The sequence below is a fragment of the Herpailurus yagouaroundi genome, unplaced genomic scaffold (genome assembly GCF_014898765.1).
Source record: "Herpailurus yagouaroundi ecotype Mexico unplaced genomic scaffold, PumYag 159, whole genome shotgun sequence".
Lineage (NCBI taxonomy): Eukaryota > Metazoa > Chordata > Mammalia > Carnivora > Felidae > Herpailurus > Herpailurus yagouaroundi.
The window spans coordinates 29,634,315-29,658,245 of NW_024412400.1; the positions used below are offsets into that span (position 1 = coordinate 29,634,315).

The 23,931-nt window shown below is 45.9% G+C and overlaps 1 protein-coding gene across 1 annotated transcript in view; it reads left to right on the forward strand.

Moving 5' to 3' along the window:
• The window catches only part of BFSP2 (beaded filament structural protein 2), a 69,777-nt gene extending 46,835 nt beyond the window's left edge, over positions 1-22,942 (forward strand). Inside the window, exons 5-7 of the mRNA XM_040480214.1 lie at positions 12,596-12,727; positions 19,667-19,887; positions 22,671-22,942. Coding sequence (XP_040336148.1) covers positions 12,596-12,727; positions 19,667-19,887; positions 22,671-22,674 — 357 coding nt within the window. The 3' untranslated portion in view covers positions 22,675-22,942. The remainder of the gene's footprint in view (positions 1-12,595; positions 12,728-19,666; positions 19,888-22,670) is intronic.
• Positions 22,943-23,931: the final 989 nt, after the last annotated feature.

Below are 23,931 nucleotides of genomic sequence, written 5' to 3' on the forward strand. Positions count from 1 at the left end.
GAAGCCTCATCCATGTCCCTTGTTCACTGCAGTGGGAGGATGTGGGCAATAACCAAAGGCTTACTCAATTACCAGCACAAGCTGGTGGGGTGGGGTGGGAGGTGCCACTGAGAGAGAACTCAGCTTCCTATTAATAGCTCCTGGGGGCCAGGAACCCCACAGCAAATGCTCCCACACTACCTATTCTGATGGTGGTCTGCACTCGCCTCAGATCAGTTCAAGGCATTTGTGGTCAGGAACTTCATTGGAGCTCTAACCATCATGCCTCCCACAGTCAGGATGACAGATTGTGGAGACAGTAGAGAATGAAGAGAGGTGAACAGATTGAGATGAATTGTGAGGTTTCTGGTTATTGATGGTCTTAGGGCTGGAAGACACATTAGCAACTGACTAGAGCAGTGCCCTCTAATAGAAATTTCTGCAAAGACGGAACTGTTGTTGTATAATCTGTACATCTTTCCAGTATGGCAGCTACAGGCCACCTGTGCTTACTATGCTCTTGGAATGTGCCTCATACAACTGGGAAGCTGAACTTTAAAAAAAAAAAAATTTTTTTTTAACATTTATTCATTTTTGAGAGACAGAGCGCCAGCAGGGTAGGAGCAGAGAGAGAGGGAGACAGAATCTGAAGCAGGCTCCTGGCTCTGAGCTGTCAGCACAGAGCCCGACGCGGGGCTTGAACTCACTGACCGTGAGATCATGACCTGAGCTGGAGTTGCATGCTTAACCTACTGAGCCACCCAGGTGCCCCGAGAAGCTGAACTTTTAGTTTTATTTAATGTTTATTTAAATAGCTATGTGTGGCTAGTGGCTATCATATTGGACAACATAGGTCTAGATCTACCCATAGGAGACTAGAAACCTTGGATAACATGTCTCCACATTACCCATATTCACAAATAATTTATCCTGAAAGGGCAAATATTTTATATAGGCTGCCATGTCAACACATTCCCTTTGCTTGCTTGTACAAAAGTGAATATTTTCTAGAATATATGAAATTGGATTGAAATGGGTTTCTGCTAGTCACCTGGGGTCACTGACTCTAGATGGCAAGATAGCCAACTGGGAGAGTCCCTTTGAAGGAGGACAGAAACAGCAGAACCCCTAAGAGCATCTGCAATCTAGGAGACCCTGTGCGTTGATGAGTTGGCTATAATCCTGATGCCTCTTCAGTGAAATAAGCCATGTTTTATTCTGATGTGCTCACTGCAAGCACTGAGGGGGAGTGTCACAGGAAGAGCTTTGGGCCCAGCTTGTTTTTCTTTCTTTTTTTTTTTTTTTATTTACTTTTATTTTATTTAAGCATTTTTGATATATAATACCTTCACTTGCTTCAAAATTCAAAATGTGCGAAATGACATACAGTTCTTTTCTACTGGGCCGGTCAATGTTATCCTTATACTATGAGTCCTTTCAGAGATATTTTATCCACATACAAGAGAATACGTATATATTCTCTTTCTCTTTACACAAATAGTAGTATTCATGCTTTTTAGATGCATGATATTATATCACAGTGGGCAGCAAACTATGGCCCACAGCCAAATCTGACCTACTGCCTGTATTTTGCAAATAAGCTTTATTGGAACACAGCCATGCTCCTTCATTTACATAGTGTCTATGGCTGCATTTGCATACGCTAGCAGAGGCGAAAAATTGCATTGGAGGCCATATGGTCTGTTAAGCCTAAAATATTTACTATCTGGCCTTCTACAGAAAAAAATTCCCAACCCCTGTTCTAGCTAGTGGATATCCCAGGATTTATTTAATGCCCTGCTGATGAATATTAAGGTGGCTTCCAATCTTTTGCTTTTGTAAATGAGATGAGTCACTAACTACGTATGTCCCTCACTTCCCAAGATGGAAATACATCTATGAATAAATTCCTAGATGTGGAATGGCTGGGTCAAAAATTATGTACATTGGTAATTTTGATAAATGTCGAATTGCCCTAGGTAAAGGGTGTAACAATTTACGTTCTCCTCAGAAATGTTTGAGAGTGACCATTTCCCCACATCCTCGCCAATACTGTGAGTTCTCATACCTTGTGATCTTTGTCAATATTATAGGTAAAACATGGTTTCTCGGTGCAGTTTTATTTTGCATTTCTCATGTTATAAGGTAGGTGGAACATCTCTTTACTTGCTGAATTTCAGCCATATTTGCTCTCATGTATACTATCAGATCATACCTTTTACCCATTTTTGTTAGGTGTTGGACTTTTTTTTTTTTAATGTTTATTTTTGAGAGAGAGAGACAGACAGAGCATGAGCGAGGGTGGGGCAGAGAGAGAGAGGGAGCAGGCTCCAGGCTCTGAGTTGTCAGTACAGAGCCCAACACAGGGCTCGAACCCATGAACCAGGAGATCATGACCTGAGCCAAAGTTGGATACTTAACCGACCGAGCCACCCAGGCACCCCAGTCTTGGACTTTTTATTATTGGTTTGTAGTGACTCTTTGTACGTTAGAAAAGTTCATCCTCTCCCTGCAATAAGTTGTAAATGTGTTCTCAGCTTGTCAATTGTCTTTTTACTTAATTTATGGTAGTTCCAGCTAGCTTTCAAAAGGTATTGTTAGCCAGTAAGGCAGGGTTACTAGAGGAGCCAGGAGACCAAGAGTTGGTTCCTGTCACTGTGTGGTACAGTAGTGTAGCCTGGCTGGTCTGGCCGGGGGACAGGTCGGGGGAATCAGAGTAGTTGTTAGAAGGGAAAATAAAGAGACCGTCTCATTGAGGTAGGCACTGGCCACTTTCACCTGTTCTTTACCCTACCAAGTATAACGTGTATACTGCAGAGGGCACTCCTAGACCCTTACCATCCACACTGTGTTTCCAACCTCATAACTGGTCGACGACCAATATTTGAGTGACTGTCTATATAGAGGATCACCCAACATTGTAAGCTCCTCCTCATACATTCTACCAAGAAATCTTCACTCGCTCACTCACTCGGACTCCATTTGTTAAACACAGACCAGGTGCTTGGTGCTGTGGGCACAAAGTCCCTGGCCCGTCCCTGGCCACCTGATTCTGTGGTCTCAAAATATCTTAGATATTTCTCAGTGGTAGCTCTTCCCCATGAAAAGTATAGGGACCTTGTTTCTAAAATAAGACACTTGCAAAGATGAAACAGCTCCAATCCCTGAGAAATTAAAGTAGTACGGTTTTCATTCAACACGTGTTAATCTCCAAGAAGAGGCAGAGCAGAGGAGTTCCTTCTTAGGAATGGGATGGTCTCCATGAACCAGAAGAAAAATACTATCATTTAGACTTCTCCAACACTTGCTTTAAGAAGAAAAACATACTTTTCATACTTTTACACTCACTGCCAAGCCTCTTCTGCCACTTTCCTCAGCGGGACGTGCTTTACTGATGGCCAAGGGGCCGCAAGACCACAAAGCCACGTGCTCCTCGCTGTGCCCTTTGCCAGTTTCCACTGAGACTGGGAATTGGTCCTATAGCCTTAAGTGAGCAGCTTCAACAGCCAGGTGGCTCTTGTGTAAATTCAAGGAGAAACCTGGCTTAGCCTCGCCAGGCCAGCTCTCCTGCCAACACTGAAGTTTCACTGAGCGAGACACGTATTTCTTTTTAGTTCCCACACAGGAGAACTCATGTCTCAGGTAAAGACTGGATAGCATCCAGCCTTCTCCCAAATAAATCCTACATCTGGCTGGATAGGTCAGGGGTGTGTGTGCTGCTTATCAAAAGCTATCCTTAGCTAAATACCATTTATATGACACCGCAGGACTATAAAGTGACTTATAGTCATTATAATAATGATAGCTAATCCTCCTAATGAAAAGGAGATGTGATTTAATTCCACTGCTGGTAGACCCTCCTCTTCTGTAGTCCCTAGAATGTGCCTAGGACACATTGTAGACCTTTAGTAAATGTTGCTGAGCATGTCCTAGGTGTAAAAAACCATGTTAGGTCACCAGGGCAGACAGAGGAGTCAGTGAGAAGTTGTCCACTCACGCAAGGTACCTACAATCTAGTGTGAGGTTGGCTGAGTGCATGTGGGAGGCAATGGAGAGAAAGACCATTCTTCTAGGGGCACCTGGGTGGCTCAGTCGGTTAAGTGTTCAACATCGGCTCCGGTCATGATCTCTCAGTTCATGAGTTCGAGCCCCACATCGGGCTATGTGCTGATAGCTCAGAGCCTGGAGTCTGCTTCAGGTTGTGTGTTTCCCTTTCTCTCTGCTCCTCTCCCGCTCGTACTCTGTCTCTGTCTGTCTCTCTCAAAAGTAAATAAAACATTTTTAAAACGAAGAAAAAGGGGACGCCTGGGTGGCGCAGTCGGTTAAGCGTCCGACTTCAGCCAGGTCACGATCTCGCGGTCCGTGAGTTCGAGCCCCGCGTCAGGCTCTGGGCTGATGGCTCGGAGCCTGGAGCCTGTTTCCGATTCTGTGTCTCCCTCTCTCTCTGCCCCTCCCCCGTTCATGCTCTGTCTCTCTCTGTCCCAAAAATAAATAAAAAACGTTGAAAAAAAAAAATTAAAACGAAGAAAAAGACTTCCGCAAGGCAGAATGAATGTGTCATGAAGGCATTGCCAACAGAGCATTTACCAAGTATCAGTGGTGTTCTGAGCACCTCACAGGCTTGTTCTTATTTCGTGTTCCCATGATGAGATAAGTATTGAAATATTATCCATTTTACAGAGGAGGGAACTAAGGAAGGCCCAGAGAGGTTAGTAACTTACCCAAGAATACACAGTTACAAAGCGGCAGGACTGAGATTCAAACCACACATTCTGACTCCAGTATCAACATTCTTAACAGCTAGGTTGACCTGGACAGATCACATGGGGTGGGAGTGGGGGTGTCTTGATTCATTTTCTTTACTTAGAAATGAGCAAGTGACATCTTGTGGAATGTGGGGTTGAGAAGCCGTTGTCTTGAGGGTCCAAAAGGGTATGCCAGACCCTTGTCATGATCTTTCCAAATCATGTTTCTGTGTCCTGCCCCCACATGGGATAAGATTCCTCTGTGATAGAAGATCGGGAACCCCGGTATCTTCAAGGACTCCATTGCTTTCCCTTTCTCCTCGATAGTGAACATAATGAGGTTAGTGTGACCCCGTGAGATCCAAGAGGCTTGAGAGCAAGGCGGTTAGCTGTACCCTGAAGCAGAGCAACGCTTTTGTAAAGCTGTTTTTCACCAGCTGCAAAAAGAGAGAGCTCCAGTGATTTGCTGAAATCCACACAGCACCTGCTGGGAAAAGGCAGATTGCACATTGCCACGTCTGAGGGCTCATCTTGGATACATGTTCTGCTAAGAACACGCCTGCATATGGGGCGCCTGGGTGGCGCAGTCGGTTAAGCGTCCGACTTCAACCAGGTCACGATCTCGCGGTCCGTGAGTTCGAGCCCCGCGTCAGGCTCTGGGCTGATGGCTCAGAGCCTGGAGCCTGTTTCCGATTCTGTGTCTCCCTCTCTCTCTGCCCCTCCCCCATTCATGCTCTGTCTCTCTCTGTCCCAAAAATAAATAAACGTTGAAAAAAAAAATTAAAAAAAAAAAAAAAAAAGAACACGCCTGCATAGCAGAGGGCTGGCTGGGTTAGGAGATGGCCCTTTTCGCCCTCCATTTGGAGACTCTCAGAGACTTCATTCTGACTCACTCCAAAGCATGCTTGCTGTTCTTTCTCACACCCATCTTACATGTGCAATAACATGCAAAATTTAAAACGATTTTTTTTTAATGTTTATTTATTTTTGAAAGAGACAGAGACAGAGCATGAGAGGGTTTGGGGCAGAAAGAGAGGGAGTCACAGAATCTGAAGCAGGCCCCCAGGCCCTGAGCTGTCAGCACAGAGCCTGACGTGGAGCTCGAACTAACGAGCTGCGAGATCATGACCTGAGCCACTTAACCAACTGAGCCACCCAGGTGCCCCCTTAATTTAAATTAAAATTTTTTTTTTTTTTTTTTTTTTTGCCAGGGCACCTGGGTGGCTCAGTTGGTTAAACGTCTAACTTCAGCTCAGGTCATGATCTCACGGTTTGTGAGTTTAAGCTCCACATCAGGCTCTCTGCTGTCAGCACAGGGCCCACTCTGGATCCTCTGGACCCTTCTCTGGGCCCCCCCCCCCCCACCCTTGCTCATTCTCTCTCTCTCTCTCAAAAATAAATAAACGCTAAAAATTTTTTTAAGAAATCTTTTGCCAGATTTCAAAATGTCAATATACTCTCCTGTCCCAGAAATATAGATGGAGTGCAAACATGGGAGCCTTCTCCTGCAACAGCAGAGCCAAGATTTCAAGCTGGTTTGAAAGCCTGGGGACCAACATACTTGAATCTCACTACACATCCTAGCAACTGCACTGAGCAACAAAACAGAGCCCTATGTTCCTATCCTCAGGGTCTAGACTGACACACCTACTGTTTGGTCTGTGAGGAGAAATCTGGAAGCATTGGATTGAAATGGAAATAGAAGTAAAGTAATTATTAATCAGAAAGCGTAACTCCAAAAAGCAATTGGAGAGAACAGGTAATACTTTTAGGTGAGTTAAAGCAGTTAACTGTCCCCAAATGAAGGGTAAGTATTACTTGTGGTAAGCTGTTTTGAGAAGGTATTGGGCATGATATAAAATGACACTGAAACCCATAGTAAGCAAGTTAATTTATTTTTCTCTTTCCATATTAATTAAACTGTATAAGAAAGTTTCCATTTGCTGCTGGTAGGTCATTAACACTTCCCCTGTACTTATTTTTTTAAGCTTATTTATTTATTTTGAGACAGAGAGAGAGAGAGAGAGAGAGCACGCAAGTAGGGGAGGGGCAGAGAGAAGGAGAGAGAATCCCAAGCAGGCTGTGCCCTGTGAGTGCAAAGCCCAACTCAGGGCTTGACCCCATGAACTGTGAGATCATGACCTGAGCCAAAATCAAGAGTTGAACACTTAATGAGCCACCCAGGTACCCCGACACTTCTCTTACATTATTAATTTCAACTTCCAATGAAGAGAAAGCAGGGTTTGGCACTTAGCAACCTGACAACCAAAATTTGCTCCATTTTTAAAATTTTTTAATGTGATTAATTTTTCAACTATCTTTTGTCTGTGACAAGTGAACAGCTTTAGCAGTTTCTGTAGCAATCTAGAACTTTGCTTCCATGAACCAGGCATCACATGGCAGTTTTTTTATTTTAACTTTATTTATTTTGAGAAAGAAAGGGGCAATCAGGGATCCCACGAACTGTGAAATCGTGACCTGAGCCAAAAATCACATGGGACTTTTAAATGCAGGTTCCCAGGCCTGCTCAGCTCTCCTGAATCAGAATCTACGTTTTCACAAGCCCCCCTAGATGATTCTGATGTGCACAAAATTTGAGAACTTATCTACAGTTTCCATTTTGAACACATTTCTTTATAAAGAAAAAATGAATTGATTTAAATAAAAATTGTTTAAATCAGTATTCAGATATGTGCAAAACCATGCTGCTTGTGGAAACACTTGGATAAAGTGTTCATCCCCTCAAAGACCAGCGTGAAACTCTGAATACAAACCACCTACTGCCTGGGTTGAGAGGAGGGCAGATCATATGGGGGACTATGAGAGCCTGGGCCAGCAGATTCACCCCAGACCCACCCACCTAGGCTTTGAAACTTGCCCTCCAAAGGACCTGATTTCCACCCATCTCCATTTCTTACCCAGGATGTGCTGGTCATGTTTCACACCTGCTCTCTGGAGGGGGTAGACATAAGCATGTGTATTTATGTGCTAGTCAGATTTCACAGTACCATTAAAAGGTAACAGAAGTTTCTGTTGATGTTTTCTTTATATAATTTTAGAGATAACATAAATTTTTTTAAAATTTAAATCCAGCTTAGTTAACATAGAGTATAATAATGATTTCAGGAATAGAATTTAGTGATTCATCACCTACATATAACCCCCAGTGCTCATCCCAGCAATTGCCCTCCTTAATGCCCATCACCCATATAGCCTATCTCCCCCACCCAACACCCTGCCAACAACCCTCAGTTTGTTCTCTGTATTTAAGAGTCTCTTAAAGTTTGCCTCCCTCTCTGTTTTTATCTTATTTTCCTTCTCTTCCCCTATGTTCACTTGTTTTGTTTCTTAAATCTCATATATGAGTGAAATATTTATCTTTCTCTGACTGACTTATTTCCCTTAGCATAATACACTCTAGTTCCATCCACATTGTTGCAAATGGCAGGATTTCATTCTTTTTGATCACTGAGTAATATTATATTTTGTGTGTGTATATATATATATATTTTTTTATATTTTGTGTGTGTATATACATATATATATATGTAAATACACACACACACACACACACACACACACACACACACCCCGCATCTTTATCATTCATCAGCCGATGGACATTTGGGCTCTTTCCATACTTTGGCTATTATCAATAATGTTGCCATAAACATTGGGGTGCATGTGCCCCTTAGAATCAGCATTTTTGTATCCTTTGGATAAATACCTAGTAGTGCAATTGCTGGATCGTAGAGTAGTTCTATTTTAAACTTTTTGAGGAAGCTCCATACTGTTTTCCAGAGTGGCTGCACCAGTTTGCATTCCCAGCAGCAGTGTAAAAGGGTTCCTCTTTCTCCACATCCTCGCCAACATCTGCTGTTGCCTGAGTTGTTAATTTTAGTTGTTCTGACAGATGTGAGGTGATAAGAGATAACATAAATTTTAAGATAAAATACTCACTTTGCTTTTCCATTTGCACCTATACCTTCAGTGTGACTTGCTGAAATCTTGCAAAATCTGCCAATTGTTTTTACAATTCTGTCATCAACCATGTCACAAAATCAGATTACAAAATATGCTTGATTATTAATATCCCATTAAGCAAAAAGTCACTCATGTCAAAGATAAATGAGGATAGCTCTCATGAATTTTCGGTTGATATTTCCATTGGCCTTAATGAGTCCTTTCATCAATGATATGAGTAACTTCTTTGCAAATCAGATACTAGTTTGTAAATATTGGGAAAATACTCCCTCTAATGTTTTTGCTATTCCTTTTTTTTTAATGTTTATGTATTTTTGAGAGAGACAAAGACAGAGTGTGAGTGGGGGAGGGGCATAGAGGGAGACACAGAATCGGAAGCAGGCTCCAGGCTCTGAGCTGTTAGCACAGAACCCGATGAGGGGCTCCAACCCCCGAATGTGAGATCATGACCTGAGCTGAAGTCAGATGCTTAACCGACTGAGCCACCCAGGCGCCCCTGTTTTTGCTATTCTTTTTTTTTTTTTTTAATGTTTATTTATTTTTGAGACAGAGAGAAACAGAGCATGAGCAGGGAAGGGGCAGAGAGAGAGGGAGACACAGAATGTGAAGCAGGCTCCAGGCTCTGAGCTGTCAGCACAGAGCCCGACGCGGGGCTCGAACTCATGAACTGTGAGATCGTGACCTGAGCCGAAGTCCGACGCTTAACCGACTGAGCCACCCAGGCGCCCCTGTTTTTGCTATTCTTAATGCAACGGCTACAGACATGACCCAACTTAAAGTTTAATCTGCATTATTAACATTTCCTTAAGTCTAGATAGTCAGCAAAACAATAATTCAACCCCTGATTTGTGGTGTTTACCAATTTCCATGAGGTAAATACTCTCATGGCTGATTTCAAACTCCTAACCTGATGTAAATGAGCACAGAGTTTGAAAGACATGCTCAGAAGTCCATTAAATGTTATTCCCACCACACAGGTACCATCAATATAAAGACCATGGATGGCACAGATAATGATAAAATGTAAATAAATTAGCAAGTGATGTGTTTGGAGTATTTGTTACCATTTTAATAAAACTTAAGTATAAGTTGATGCAATTTAATTTTTAATGATGGCGGTGTTTACCAACCAGCTTACAAACATCCTGAGAATTTAACACTCAGCTCCTGTGAGGGGTCAGGGGCCGACTCCAGCTCCCGGCTGCCCCTGGCCGCTCTGTGCCCCTGCACCGCCAGACTCCATTTGTCTGCCAGAGCACCACCCTCCCACTGCCCACCCAGCCACACGGCCTACACGGTCAAGTCCCAACCGGAAAGAGACAGAGAAAAATAGGGCAACCCATCGCAGGAGGGCTTGGCAGATCACAAAGATGTTTTAGAGTGGTCCACCTTCACTTTGGGTGAAGGCAACTCTGCTTTCAGGAGTCTTGATGGGTTGGTGGAAACGGCAGCACTCGGTACTGGTTAAGAGCACAGGTCTGGCATCTGTCTCTACACTGGAGCCCAGCTCTGCCCTCCTAGGACATACGATTTTGAGTAAATAGCCGAGTCTCTCAGTGCCTCAGTTCCTCATGTAAAATAGGAATACCAATGACACTTGTTTCATAGGGTCGTGAAGATTAAGTGAAATAATGGACTTAACCCTGTTAATGAAGCGCTCGGCACAGTTAAGTGCTTAACGCCTATGAGTTATCATTAGTAGTATCCAACCCACAATATCTTTTACAAACTCATTTATTGGCTAATAGTACTCTTTACATATATAGAGAATATATGCTGTCACTATTTGCATGCTTTTAAGGTTCTAAAAGTTTCCACATGCATAACCTGATGGAAGCCTCAGAGTGACCCCTAGAGATAGTCATATGATTATCACTCTCCACTCACTGTCATCTGCATTCTGTGGGCAGGGACGGGGCTCAGAGAGGCTGAATGATAGTCCAGGGACACACAGCCATGCACTGACCAGTCAGAGCTGGGCCCACAGCTTCCATTCTCCTTCAGCGGATCCCAGAATTTTTTTTTTAATGTTTATTTATTTATTTTGAGAGAACATGAGCAGGGGAAGGGCAGCGAGAGAGAGGGAGAGAGAGAATTCCAAGCAAGCTCCATGCCATCAGCACAGAGCCAAACGCAGGGCTCAAACCCACAATCCGTGAGATCATGACCTGTGCTGAAATCTGGAGGCAACAGAGCCACTCAGGCTCCCAATCCCAGAACTTTCTTTTTTTTTTTTAATTTTTTTTTTTTAACCTTTATTTATTTTTGAGACAGAGACAGAGCATGAACGGGGAGGGTCAGAGAGAGGGAGACAGAATCTGAAGCAGGCTCCAGGCTCTGAGCTGTCAGCACAGAGCCCGACATGGGGCTTGAACCCACAGACCGCGAGATCACGACCTGAGGTGAAGTCAGACGCTTAACCGACCGAGCCACCCAGGCGCCCCACCCAGACCTTTCTTTAATGGGTGTTTTTGTTGAGGTCTTTATAGCCCTCACACAGAAAGAACTACTCCTGAGATATGAGCCCTCTGACCTGGGTGTTCTTAGTTAGTCAGTTAGATTGGCTATTTTTGCATAACCCTATAAATAAGTATTCAGATGTAGTAAAAATGGCCAACCCAGCCAGCCAGTAACCTAGGAGAGAAAACAGGTGTTTTCTCCCATATCACTGGCTCAGAGATAACCCTTCGACTACTCTCAGATGAATGAAGGTGACCTCTAGTTTTCCCTGTTCTCCAGCACAAAGAAAAGGGGAGCGATGACCTACTCCACTGAAAGTATGGGGAAGAGCCAGACTATGTCCATCTCGCTCAGGGAGGAATTTCGAAACGCAGACCTTCCCCCTGTGTTCACAATTGTGGCCAGACTGCTTTTTATGAGGAAACAGGGGCTGTCAGAGAAGTTGGAGTGCTCCTCGTCTGAAGCAGATGTGGGGATAGTTGGCACTGGCTTACAGTACTGGACGGAGTTAGAAGTTCTCTGAAGGGCAATTTGGCAACGTTACTCAAAATGATAAATGCATGCCCTTTGACTCAGCAGTTCCAGTGCAAGGATTTACCCCCTCGGAGATACGCCCATGTGGAAAACAAGGGTTATAAAAGCCATTCTTCACACCGTTGTTTATAACAGGCAAAGACTGGCCACAAAGTGCTCATCGGTGCAAGGGCTTCTAAATAATTAAGGTGCTTCCAAACAAGGCAATACTATGGGGCCGTTTAAAAGAATGTAATTGAGGGGTGCCTGGTGGCTCAGGCGGTTAAGCATCTGACCTCTGCCTAGGTCGTGATCTCAAAGTTCATGAGTTCCAGCCCCGCATGACAGCCCCTGCTGACAGCTCAGAGCCTGAAGCCTGCTTCAGATTCTGTGCCTCCGTCTCTCTCTGCCCCTTCCCCACTCACACTCTCTCCCTCTCTCTCAAAAATAAACACCCCCCCCCAAAAATTTTTTTAATAAAAGAATGTAATTGATCTATATATACTGGTAGAAAATATTTTCTAAGATATATTAAGTACCAAAGCAAGAGGATGGGGGATGACCATACCTATTTACTTATAAATATATGGAGTATTTCTGGAAAGAGGTATAGGAAACTGGAAACAAGAGAACTAGATAATTAGGGCATAGGGACAAAAGGAGACTTTCTCCTATAAACCCTTCAGAAAAATCTTTTGAATTTTATCCTATTTGCATGCACTATATGTTCAAACTAAGTAAATGCTTGGATATGAATCGGTGGGGGCATCTGTAGAAAAAGGAGGATATTTCACTCTGCCAGCTGTTTGCCCTAAGTGACATGCAGCGGAGTGGTCACTGGGAAGGGCGAGAGGGAAAGCGAGGTTTGGGCTCTCCGTGCACCCCTGCTCACGCGGACACCTGACCCTCCACAGCAACAGGCAGAAATGGCCCGCATGGCGCAGACCCAGGAAGAGAAGCTGGCCGCCGCCCTCAGGCTGGAGCTGCACAACACTTCATGCCAGGTCCAGAGCCTCCAGGCTGAAACGGAATCCTTGCGGGCCCTGGTGAGTGGGCCGGGAGGAGCCTGGCGTTTCTTATGTCAGTTTTAACTCTCAACTGTTGAACCCTAGTCGTGTGGGTCAGAGTTTGCAAGAGATTCCCATTTCACAGCATGAGTTTTGGGTCCTGAAAGGGTCGTCTGATACAGAATCACAACAAGAATAGTAGACGCTGTTAGTGCCCCACTGAAATACCCTACACAAGGCCGCTGCTGTGAGTGATGGCCGCTAATACCCCCAGACTCCCTCTTCAGGGGCCCCACTTCTCCAGGGAATTGTCCTCAAACAGTAGACACCTGGCCTAGAAGGTTAGGCCTGCCACCCCCACCCCCCCTCAGCCAATGACAGCTGACATGGGGTTTAAAAGTCCAGCCCAGGGGCGCCTGGGTGGCGCAGTCGGTTAAGCGTCCGACTTCAGCCAGGTCACGATCTCGCGGTCCGTGAGTTCGAGCCCCGCATCAGGCTCTGGGCTGATGGCTCAGACCTGGAGCCTGTTTCCGATTCTGTGTCTCCCTCTCTCTCTGCCCCTCCCCCGTTCATGCTCTGTCTCTCTCTGTCCCAAAAATAAATAAACGTTATAAAAAAAAAGGGGAAAAAAAGTCCAGCCCAGTTGCTTCCAAGCGGAGTAGGTTTTACAGTGTAATTCATACTCCAAGCTCTCTGTGGGATCAGGCTGTCAGTCTCCTGCTGAGACTACCTCCTGGCTTAGCACCTTCCTCCGCTCTATACTGCTTTCCTTACCCCCCCCCTTTTCTTGAGAACAATCCCTTAATTATTTACAGGTACCAGGATCCCTACCTCAGGCTTTGCTTCTGGGGAACCAAACCTAAGACACCTAGTAAGCACCTCAGACTCACTGGGGTTTGTGGAAAGATCTCTTGCATTATTTATTATTATTATTATTATTATTATTATTATTATTATTATTAGATCTGAACCACAAGCCTGTTGTCCACACTGGAGTGCATGAAAGGCGATGGTTCATGCAATCCTTGTGCAGCTGTGGTAGTCTGGACTCCACTGAGGCCCCTCTCTTCTACCATTCCCCATACACCCCCATCTCAGTCTTGCCACCCAAATCAGTTCCAACACCAAACCAGCAGCCCCACCTCCCAAGAAGTTAGCATAAGGATTTATTCTAGTTGATTCCCTCAGAAACAACTTTTTCACTGCCTGTGGCCAAGCTGATCCCATCACCCCCAGCTCCCCTCCTTTATGTCTTCAGTTCACTTGGGTCCATGTCCTCTGGCCAACAAGGTCACATGGTGCCCAGTCAGCTCAGGAAGATGCTCAGTCTTGCCATGCCACAGCACGACACGACACACATCTCACCACTCCTCTGCTCTCCCACACAGCCTGTGATGGGATCTGGGTCAGTGCAAGGGGATGTGAAAAAAGGATTTGAGGTGAGAAAAATCAGGAAACTACAGCCTAGAGCAATGTGACTTTAGCCAAAAAATTGGAAGACATTACATTATTTACTCAGAGCTATGTGAATTCTATTGTAATCAGTTTTACTCACCTGCCATAACCCTTGATGCTAATGTTAGGTGTGCTGCCCTTTGCCCAACTTGCTTTAAGCACAGTTAAGGGGCTGCCGTTTGTTCCCCAGGTGTTCTTGTGGCTGTCAAAATTGCCACTCTTCCAGTCATAGAAAGTGCCAGGCAAAATGTGGGGGACATACACTCAACCCCACATCATCAAAAAATCCGGGATGAATCGCACCTGAGTAGAGGTGGCTCATCACTCAGCACACATTCCAAACGTGTATTGGCCGCCTCGTGTGTGCTAAGCCCTCCCTGAGGCAGGTCCCAGGGATGCAAACAGGAAGTGGATGGTTCCTGTTGTCTAAAAACTCATAACAGACGGGTAAGAGAAAACCTGTGCGCAAATGACTGAACACAGCAGAGGGTACTGGTTCCCCAGAGCACGTCCTCCCAGCAGCCTCCATTCTCAGCAAGTCCCAGCCTGCCCTCAACAATGTCCCTCAGCAGATGCTGTCACCACCATGCTGCAGGTAAGATTCAGGTCCCCCAACACGAGGGCTCTGTCTTCCTTTTCCAAACCTGAAATACCTCTAAAGCTTTATCCATCCTCTCCTCCTTTCAGTAAACTTCACCTGTCCACTGTTGCCCCATCTGGAACATTCCTCTATCTACTGTCCCCTCTCTTCTGCATGTTCGGTGGAATTGCCTGGGGGTAAAGCAGAAAGGCTTCCTTTGCCAGACCTTCCAGCACCACCCAGGTTGGGTTTCATTCAGAGACCAGCCCAGATTCCATAGGAAGGGAGATACCCAGGACTCACCCTTTGCTCTCCTACCCTTGAGCCCTTGGACATGTTCTTCCCATGACTGGAAGGAGACCCCTCCCCAGTCTTGCCCACTCTACCTGTCCTCACACACCCTTGGCACAGGTAAAGTGGAAGACCTGCCAGTGCTTCCCAGTGAAGAGCCTAGATCCTGACTCCACAGCTGGGGTGATCTCTCCACCTGCCACCCACTCACATTCAGAGCCCTGTGGTTCGTGTGGTATATCAGCTGATCCTCTGATGTCACATTAACTTCTTCAGGGCAGAGACCATGTCTAGTTAGCTTTATGTCCCCAAAGCACTTGGTGAGTGTTCAAAGTGATACCAATAGCAATGAGAGCATACTCACAAGCATTCTGCCCTTAGACCCTCATAGAAACACTGAGAAGTGTGGTGGGCTATGACTGACATCCCATTTTGCAGAAGAGCAAACTGTGGTTCAGGGGTTTGCCCATTAACACGAGTAACAAGTGGAGGACCCAAGCCCTTCTGGCTCTGTTTCTCTACTAGACCACGGTAGGCCTATGGGATTGGGGGTTGGTACCAGACTCTGGAATCTGGAATCCTGACTCTATTCACTAGCTGCGTGACCTCTCTAAGGTTCTGTTTTCTCACTTGCAGAGTGAGGATCTATTTGGGTTATCATAGCTCCCTTCCGTGTTAGTGGCCGAAGACAACAGTAAATCATTTGTTCATTCACTCTGCAATTTAGGTGGAGTCCAGCAGAGACAGCTCTTCTCCGTTCCATGTGGCATCTGCTGGGGCTGGCCCATCCAGGAATGGCTTCAAATCACACGTCTGGTGCCCCAGATGTGCCCCGTTTTTCTCCCTCCATGCAACCTCTCCATGTGGCTGGCTTTGACTTCCTCAAATCATAGCAGTCGTATAGTTGGACATCTGACATGGAAGCGGCTTCCCTCAGAGCGTGAGCACAGAAGCTCCCAGGCCTCTTAACACCTGGACTTGAAAGTCCCTAAATATCACTTGTACGGAATCCTGTTGGTCTAAGCAGGCACAGACCATCCCAGATCCCACAAGAAGAGAAATAAACACCACTTCTTGATGAGGCAGTGGCAAGGTCACATAGCGAAAGGACATGTGGGATGGAGATAATGATTATAACTGCCTTTGGAAATGTGATCTACCACTGGACCTAACAGAATTTACTTTATAAAGTCATTGGGATGATTAATTAAACAATGCAGGTCAAGCCCTTAGCGCAGTGCCTGACACAGAGTGAGCAGTCGATATATGTATCTATTATTGATCATCATTGTAAAATTATTATAACCCCTGGCAAAGTAATCCCAAGTTGGCATCATCCGATCACCTCACTTAAACCCCATGGTCCTAACTATTGGAACAAATGGGAAGAAAATTCACACCCCCGCCACCAGAAGTCTTAAGAGTAATGACATGCTGGTGGTGCTCAGGACCCAGGACAGGCTGCCTCTGTCCCCTACTGCCTCGAGTAAATCAGAGTTCTGGTCACTGGGCCTTGTGGGCAAGGTTGGGAGCACAGACTAAGCCAGAATAAGTAGCACACTTTCCTGCAGCTTTCTTTTTTTATCATTTTTTTTTTTTTTTCAACGTTTTCATTTTATTTTTGGGACAGAGAGAGACAGAGCATGAACAGGGGAGGGGCAGAGAGAGAGGGAGACACAGAATCAGAAACAGGCTCCAGGCTCTGAGCCATCAGCCCTGAGCCTGACGCGGGGCTCGAACTCACGGACCGCGAGATCGTGACCTGGCTGAAGTCGGACGCTTAACCGACTGCGCCACCCAGGCGCCCCTCCTGCAGCTTTCAAATACAGCTCTGCTCATTCAGCCATTCCCGTTATCCTCAGTCTGAGCACCCTGCACACACAAGGCCACCATGGCTCATACAAGTCTCAGACAGCCACGCTGGAGACACTTTCAGTCCCCTTTGCCAACAAGGCCCTATTTATATTGGCAGCCAGACACCACTGATGGTGCTTAAAGCCTACTGAGCTCTGTGTTCAGTCAACTCAAACCAGGAATGGGATTCAAGGCCAGAAATCACATAAGGTCACTATTTTACTTTCTGGAGGGCTTAGCAGTTCAAGGAAGTCCCTTCAAATCTCCAGAGACTGGGGAATAAGTTTGCTTCTGTGACCTCATTTTGCTTGCTGGTGTTGTGTGGCTGAGGGGGCCAGAGTTAGGAGATGTGCATCAGTGGCCTGATTGCCATCACCCAAGCCCAAGTGTCTCTGGGAGGACCAGGCCAGGATTTCAGGGACTTAGGTGGGGAAGCTAGACTGTGACTCTGAGGGTGGGATGGAAGAGACAGAAGACCTCTGATAGGGGTTCCTATGAACCCACCTTGGGCAATGGGTCCTAAGTCATCAGAGAAAACCCCAGGCCACATGGAGAAGTCACCCATGAACATGGAGCAGAAACTGTAGACAGATGATCCAAACATGATTCCATAAAAGGTTTTTCCAAATAACAGGTGTTACAGGTCCAACATCAACAATAAACACTACAAACCAAGCAATTTCCTGATAAACAAAGGGAGAAAACCCAGAGTAGAACAAGTGATTCTCAATGTGCAGGTGGCCATTTCTGCATCCTCATTGCCATGGAGCGGTTCTCAGATCTCACCAAAATAATAACCCTAGACCAGATACTGATCTAGATTTATTTTCTATTAGTCACCTTTTTGCCACCTGTAAATGTACCTAGAATGGGAATCTGGTTCAATATCCTCATATCCAATGGAATTAAGATAGTTTAAATAAGATAATAGTGGCCCCTGCTTAACAGGAGCCATGATTCAAGATGGCATCATGGCCAACAATCCTCCATTTCAACCACAGTCATCAAAAAGGTATGAAAAATCTCCTCCTAGGGAAAAGAAACAACAGAAAGTTGCTTCATCGAGATTTTACTCAATCCAATTTGAAAAGATATTTATCTGTTCTTATGTGTTGTATAAAAAGTCAGATGCTAAATTATAAGTACACCATAATTACAACTATTAAAGAATGTTAAAGACAGACGCATGCAGTTTTTTAAAGGTGTTTATTGGTCAGCCCTATGGTCTGCAACACTTGGTATATGGGAGACAGGTAGGGCAATAAGTATAACCATAGTGCTGTCATCCTGGGCAACACACCCAGATGAGCACCTACTCTGTGCCAGCCTCTGTCTTATCACTGGGGTTACAGAAATTTCATTTCTGCTCACTCTCCGGTAGGGGAGACATGCCCCTAAGAAGCTCAGCCCACTATTACAAGTTCAAGGGCATGCATGTACTTGGGCAGCTGTGGAAACCCAGAGGAGGTAGCCCTAACCCAGCCTTGGGGGGGAGGGGATGGGGTGATAGACTATCAAGGAAGTCTTCCTGGGGGAGGTGACCCCTGAGCTTGGACTTGGGGATGAGTAAGAATGATCCAGATGAGACGGAAGAAGAGATACAAACCCAGATTTGGACTTCAGGCAGAGCACTATGTATGGCTGCTCTGTGGGGAATGCAAAAGCAGGAGGCTAGAGACCAAGAGACCAGCTGCAGGCTACTGAGGTTACCCCAGGGGAGCAGTGATAAGCATCCATCCTGGGCACCTGTGGCTGGTGGGGAGTGAGCACGAATGTGAAAAATTTTCAGAATATACAAGAGGTAGAATTCACTGATGATGAACTGGGGAGGGAGGGAAGACTAGGGACATGCCTTTCTTTCCCTGGTTTCTAGTCCATGTGAGTTCACCAGCTGAAGCACAGAATAGGAGAGGCAAGCATGTTCAGAAGGAAGCCAGTGGCTCCATTGTGGACACCTTGATTTGAGATGCCCATGGATTGTATATATTTACAGTAAGAAGTTCAGGAGCAGGTTTATGCTCGGGGGAGAGGTCTGTGCTGGAAATATCAATGCAGGAGTCACCGGGAGAGAGACAACTAAAATCATGAGTGTGGCAGAGACCAACCAACACAGACAGGAGAAGCACAGCTCAGAGAGAAACAGACTCAGGAGAGGGTGGTGGGGTGCCCACAGAGAGGGGACAGCAAGGGGAAGAGAGCTTAGCCAAGGTGTGATAGTAACACACTAAAGAAAAAATGCTGAGTGTGTAAAGGCCAGAGACGCTCATGCTAACTCTGGCAATGTGGGCAAGAATGCTGGAGGAAAAGGCTTTTTAGCTTAAAAATGGATGGGGTTTCAGCAGTGGAGGAGGAAAAGGCCCCCCAGGGAGTGAGAAATCAGGGGCAGAAAGACCCAGAGGCAGTTCAGAGAGCAAGATTTCTTTGAAAACCACCTGCAAACTGCCTCCCCCTTGTGTGCCTGTGTGTCAATTTCTCACTCTCGTTTTTTTTTCCCCCCCTCATTATTCTCCTCTTTCATTCTGTCTCATCACTATACCTCATCTTTCTCCCTCTCCTTCCCCTCTTCTCTTTCTTCCTCCCCCCAACCCCCATCAGAAGGCTCAGTGAATCAGACCAAACAAGAGTCTGGCCTCCCCAGGAAGAGTCATCATTTCCCCCGGGGAGCCAGCGAAGCCATTGTCCTGGGGAGAAACGGAGAGCCCGGGCCCATGCCAGCCCCTCCCACAGCTCCACCCACCTCCCTCTCCAAGGGCCCTGCCTGCGGCCTCGGGTTCGGACCCGCGTTCTCTCTTTGGCAGAAACGAGGCCTGGAGAACACCCTGCACGACGCCAAGCACTGGCACGACATCGAGCTGCAGAACCTGGGCGCCGTGGTGAGCAGGCTGGAGGCGGAGCTCAGGGAGACGCGCTCAGAGGCGGAGCAGCAGCAGCAGGCTCGAGAACATCTGCTGGCGCACAAAGCCCAGCTGCAGAGGGACGTGGCGTCCTACCACGCCCTGCTGGACAGGGAGGAGAGCTGGTAAGCCCCCGTCTTCCCGATTCCCGTGAGTGACAAGAAGACATGCCCATGGGTTTGAAATGAAAAGTTTTTCGAACGCTAGAGAAGTAACTAGGGGAAGGGGCGCCTGGGTGGTGCAGTCAGTTAAGCGTCCAAGTTCAGCTCAGGTCATGATTTCGCAGTCTGAGAGTTCGAGCCCCAGGTGGGGCTCTGTGCTGACAGCTCAGAGCCTGGGGCCTGCTTTGGATTCTGTGTCTCCCTCTCTCTCTGCCCTTCCCCCTCCCCCACCCCGCCCCCACCATGCTCTGTCTCTCTCTCAAAAATAAAGAAACATTTAAAAAAGGTAATAAAAAAGAAATCATCCTCAAACTCCCAACACACACACACACACACACACACACACACACACACACACACACACACGCTCCCACAGCCTAGGTCCCTGAAGGGTTTTTTTCTGTTCATATATTCACATAATGCAGGCACACACGGATACACACACATGCACACAGACATACCTCTATGTGTTCATACATACTGAGTACACACATGCTGTCTGTTAGGAATACTTTCAGCTGAATGTAATAGACCCTCATTGGTGGGTCCACAAATCAATGCTCCTGAAACTTTAATGTGCACTTAAAACGCCAAAACCTGGGCATCTTTTATTTTTATTGAAGTATAGTTAACATAGTGTTATGTTAGTTTCAGGTGTACAATATAAGGATTCAACAATCTGTACCTCACTCAGTGCTCATCAAGATAAGTGCACTCCTTAATCCCCATCGCCTATTTCATCCATCCCCCAGCCACCTCCCCTCTGACAACCACCAGTTTGTTCTCTGTATGTAAGAGTCTGTGTTTTCACTCATGTGTAGAATTTAAGAACAAAAGCAAATGAACAAAGATAAAAAGAGAAAAACAGAAAAAAAAAAAAAAACCAGATTCTTAAAGATAGAGAACAACCTGGGGACTTTTTTTTTTTTTAATGCAGACACTGCTTCACCAGGTCTGGGGTAAGGCAGGAGAGTCTTCACTTCTAACAAAACCCCCAGGTGGTGCCCATAACTGCTGGCCCAAAAAACCACAGTTTGAACAGCAAGGGCATAAACCACATTTATCTAAGAGTTCCAGAAATAAGGTGGTGTAGGTTACTCAATGATTTCATTAAGGTCCCAAGCTCTTTCATCTTTCTGATATACCATCCCTGATACATTGGCTTTCTGTCTTCATTTTGTCACCCATGGTTGCCAAATGCCTGCCACAGCTCCAGACATTCATGGCAAGAAGGGGAGGGAAGAGGGAAACAACAAAAAAAATCTTTTCCGTTTGTGGCTCTTTTCTTTTATCAGTGAAAGAAAAGCATTTTGAGAAGCCCTGCAGTGGATTTTCCTTATATCACATTGATCATAACCTGATCATGTGACCATTCCTACCTGCAAGGGATGCTGGGAAAGCAATGATTTAGCTTTTCCAGCCTCCATACTGGAGAGAGACAAGGGATAGGAATGGCATATATGCATCTGTGTATGTATGTGTATGCTCACACACGTATGTGTATATATAGGAGAGCTGGTAAGCCCCCGTCTTCCCGATTCCCGTGAGTGACAAGAAGACATGCCCATGGGTTTGAAATGAAAAGTTTTTCGAACGCTAGAGAAGTAACTAGGGGAAGGGGCGCCTGGGTGGTGTTTAAAAAAACATCTTTTTTAAATGTTTATTTATTTTGAGAGAGAGCGAGAGAGAGAGAAAGAGTGAGTAGCGGAGAGAGAGAGGGGAAGAGAGAATCCCAAGCAGGCTCCACGCTGTCACTGCCGAGTCCCATGCAGGGCTCAATTTCACGTACCTTGAGATCATGACCTGAGCCGAAATCAAAAGTCAGACGCTTGACAGACTGAGCCACTCAGGCTCCCCTGCAGTCATTTTTTTTAACGGATAAGAATTCTAGGAGCATATACATAAGTCCTGAGGCTCAGTTTCCTTGCCAGCTCTTTAAGGAAATCCAAGCCTTTATTTTATCATAATTCTGTATCTCCCTCCAACACCCCTTCCAAGACATACATTGAATAATGAATAGAATATCAGCTCTGAGAGACAACTTAGTGATTCTACAGTCCATCCCCTCAATTTCAGGGAGAATGCTAAAGCACAGAGCAGAACATGATGTGTCCTTGATCACACGGGAAGGTGGAGGCAGAGCTGGGACTAGAGCCCAGGTCTCCTGGCTTTTCCAATGTGCTGTGCCACATTTTTCTTCTGAAGGCAAGAGATCTGAATAGAAGCAACCTAATCTTCCCTCCTTTCAAATGGAAAATATGTCACCCAGCTCCTTTCCAACTGCCTTTTTATTGGATTGGTTTCTATTGATTATAAAAGCTAGATGCTCCTAAGAAAGCTAATTTTTTCAAATGCCCATGAACATCTGAATAAATACATAAAATTGCTTTAAACATATACAGAAGGTAATGAGTTAGGCTGAATGTACTTCAGGAATATAAGAACTCCATTTAGTGAGTGCCTGCTATGTGCCAAGATAGTCTTAGGCTCTTTATCTTCATTTCTCCCCAAAACTGCCAGGATGACATCATTCTCCCCATTTTATAGACAGGAAACAAAGCCTCAGAGAGCTTAAGTCATTTGCCCAAAGTCACATATCTAATAACCATGGGACAGGGGGTTGAAACCCAAACTGCCTTGCTCCAAAAGCCAAATTTTTTCCTGTCCTATACTCCTCCCATGATATCTTTACTAATTTTCATCATCTATGACTTCTTTCACATGTATGTATTTTTTGTTTGTTTCAGCTAATGAAGAAACTTCCTCTTTTCATAAAGGAAATGCTTCCTCACCAAGTGACCAGTGAAATTCCTAGAGGAGTTCCTCCACACCCTCATAGACTCCCACCACCGCCCTACCCTCCTGAGCTGGATTCCCTGCTGGATTCCCTGGTTGATTCGGCTTAATCTGAAAAGCATCCTGGAAGTGGAGAGGGTCCTTCTGCCTTAATTTAAATAGTCTGTAGCTTGATCAACCTCCCTTGTGCCTCTCCAAATAAAGGCTTTGTGTGTGGCTTCCAGTCTGCCCACCTTGCTCGGCCCACTGTCAGGTGGAATGGATATGACATTACCTGGCCGGCTTTTGCTCATGGAGCCATTTTTTTTTCCAACGTTTATTTATTTTTGGGGGGACAGAGAGAGACAGAGCATGAACGGGGGAGGGGCAGAGAGAGAGGGAGACACAGAATCGGAAACAGGCTCCAGGCTCCGAGCCATCAGCCCAGAGCCTGACGCGGGGCTCGAACTCACGGACCGCGAGATCGTGACCGGGCTGAAGTCGGACGCTTAACCGACTGCGCCACCCAGGCGCCCCCATGGAGCTATTCTTAAAGGCTTCTGCAAGAGTCCTTGAGCTTGACGCCATCTGCCTCGTCATCCAAGGGCCAGGCGCTCTTGGGTTTATGGACATAAACGCGCCGCTTAGGCAAGGCTTGTGCTCATGGCATGCCGGGTTGACCCAATTTGGGGCAAAAATATCACTCTTGCTAGAGAGAGGATTGGCGCGGTACTTTATCGAATATATCATGATCACAGACATCACAGAGCATTCACATCTCTTGAATGAACTCTGCGCGGGCACTCACGTGCAGACACACACGTGCAGACACACACATTCCACTGTGATTGGCAGACTATCTCTCAATCAGTTGAAAGGGTACTTCAATTTAAGTCTTGTGGGGGAGGGCATTAATTAGGTTGTGGCTGCCTATCCCACTTGCAGCCTCGGAATTTTCTTCCAGGATCCTTCCCCCAGGCTTCTCAGGACCCAGCCCACCCAAATATGGTTCATGAGTCGCCCCCTACCTAGGCAAGACTCCCCGCCTTCTGATTAAAACTGAAACCACCACCTGTGTCCTACCACAGGCTCTTAGTGTCTCCAAAACCACACACACAAAGCCCAGTCTTAACTTCTTAATTCTTCCCCCAAGCTTCTGTCAGTCCAGAATTACAGACCCGCCACCCAGAATTACAGACCAAAATATCCAAGCGGAGTCTGTTCTCACAAGTG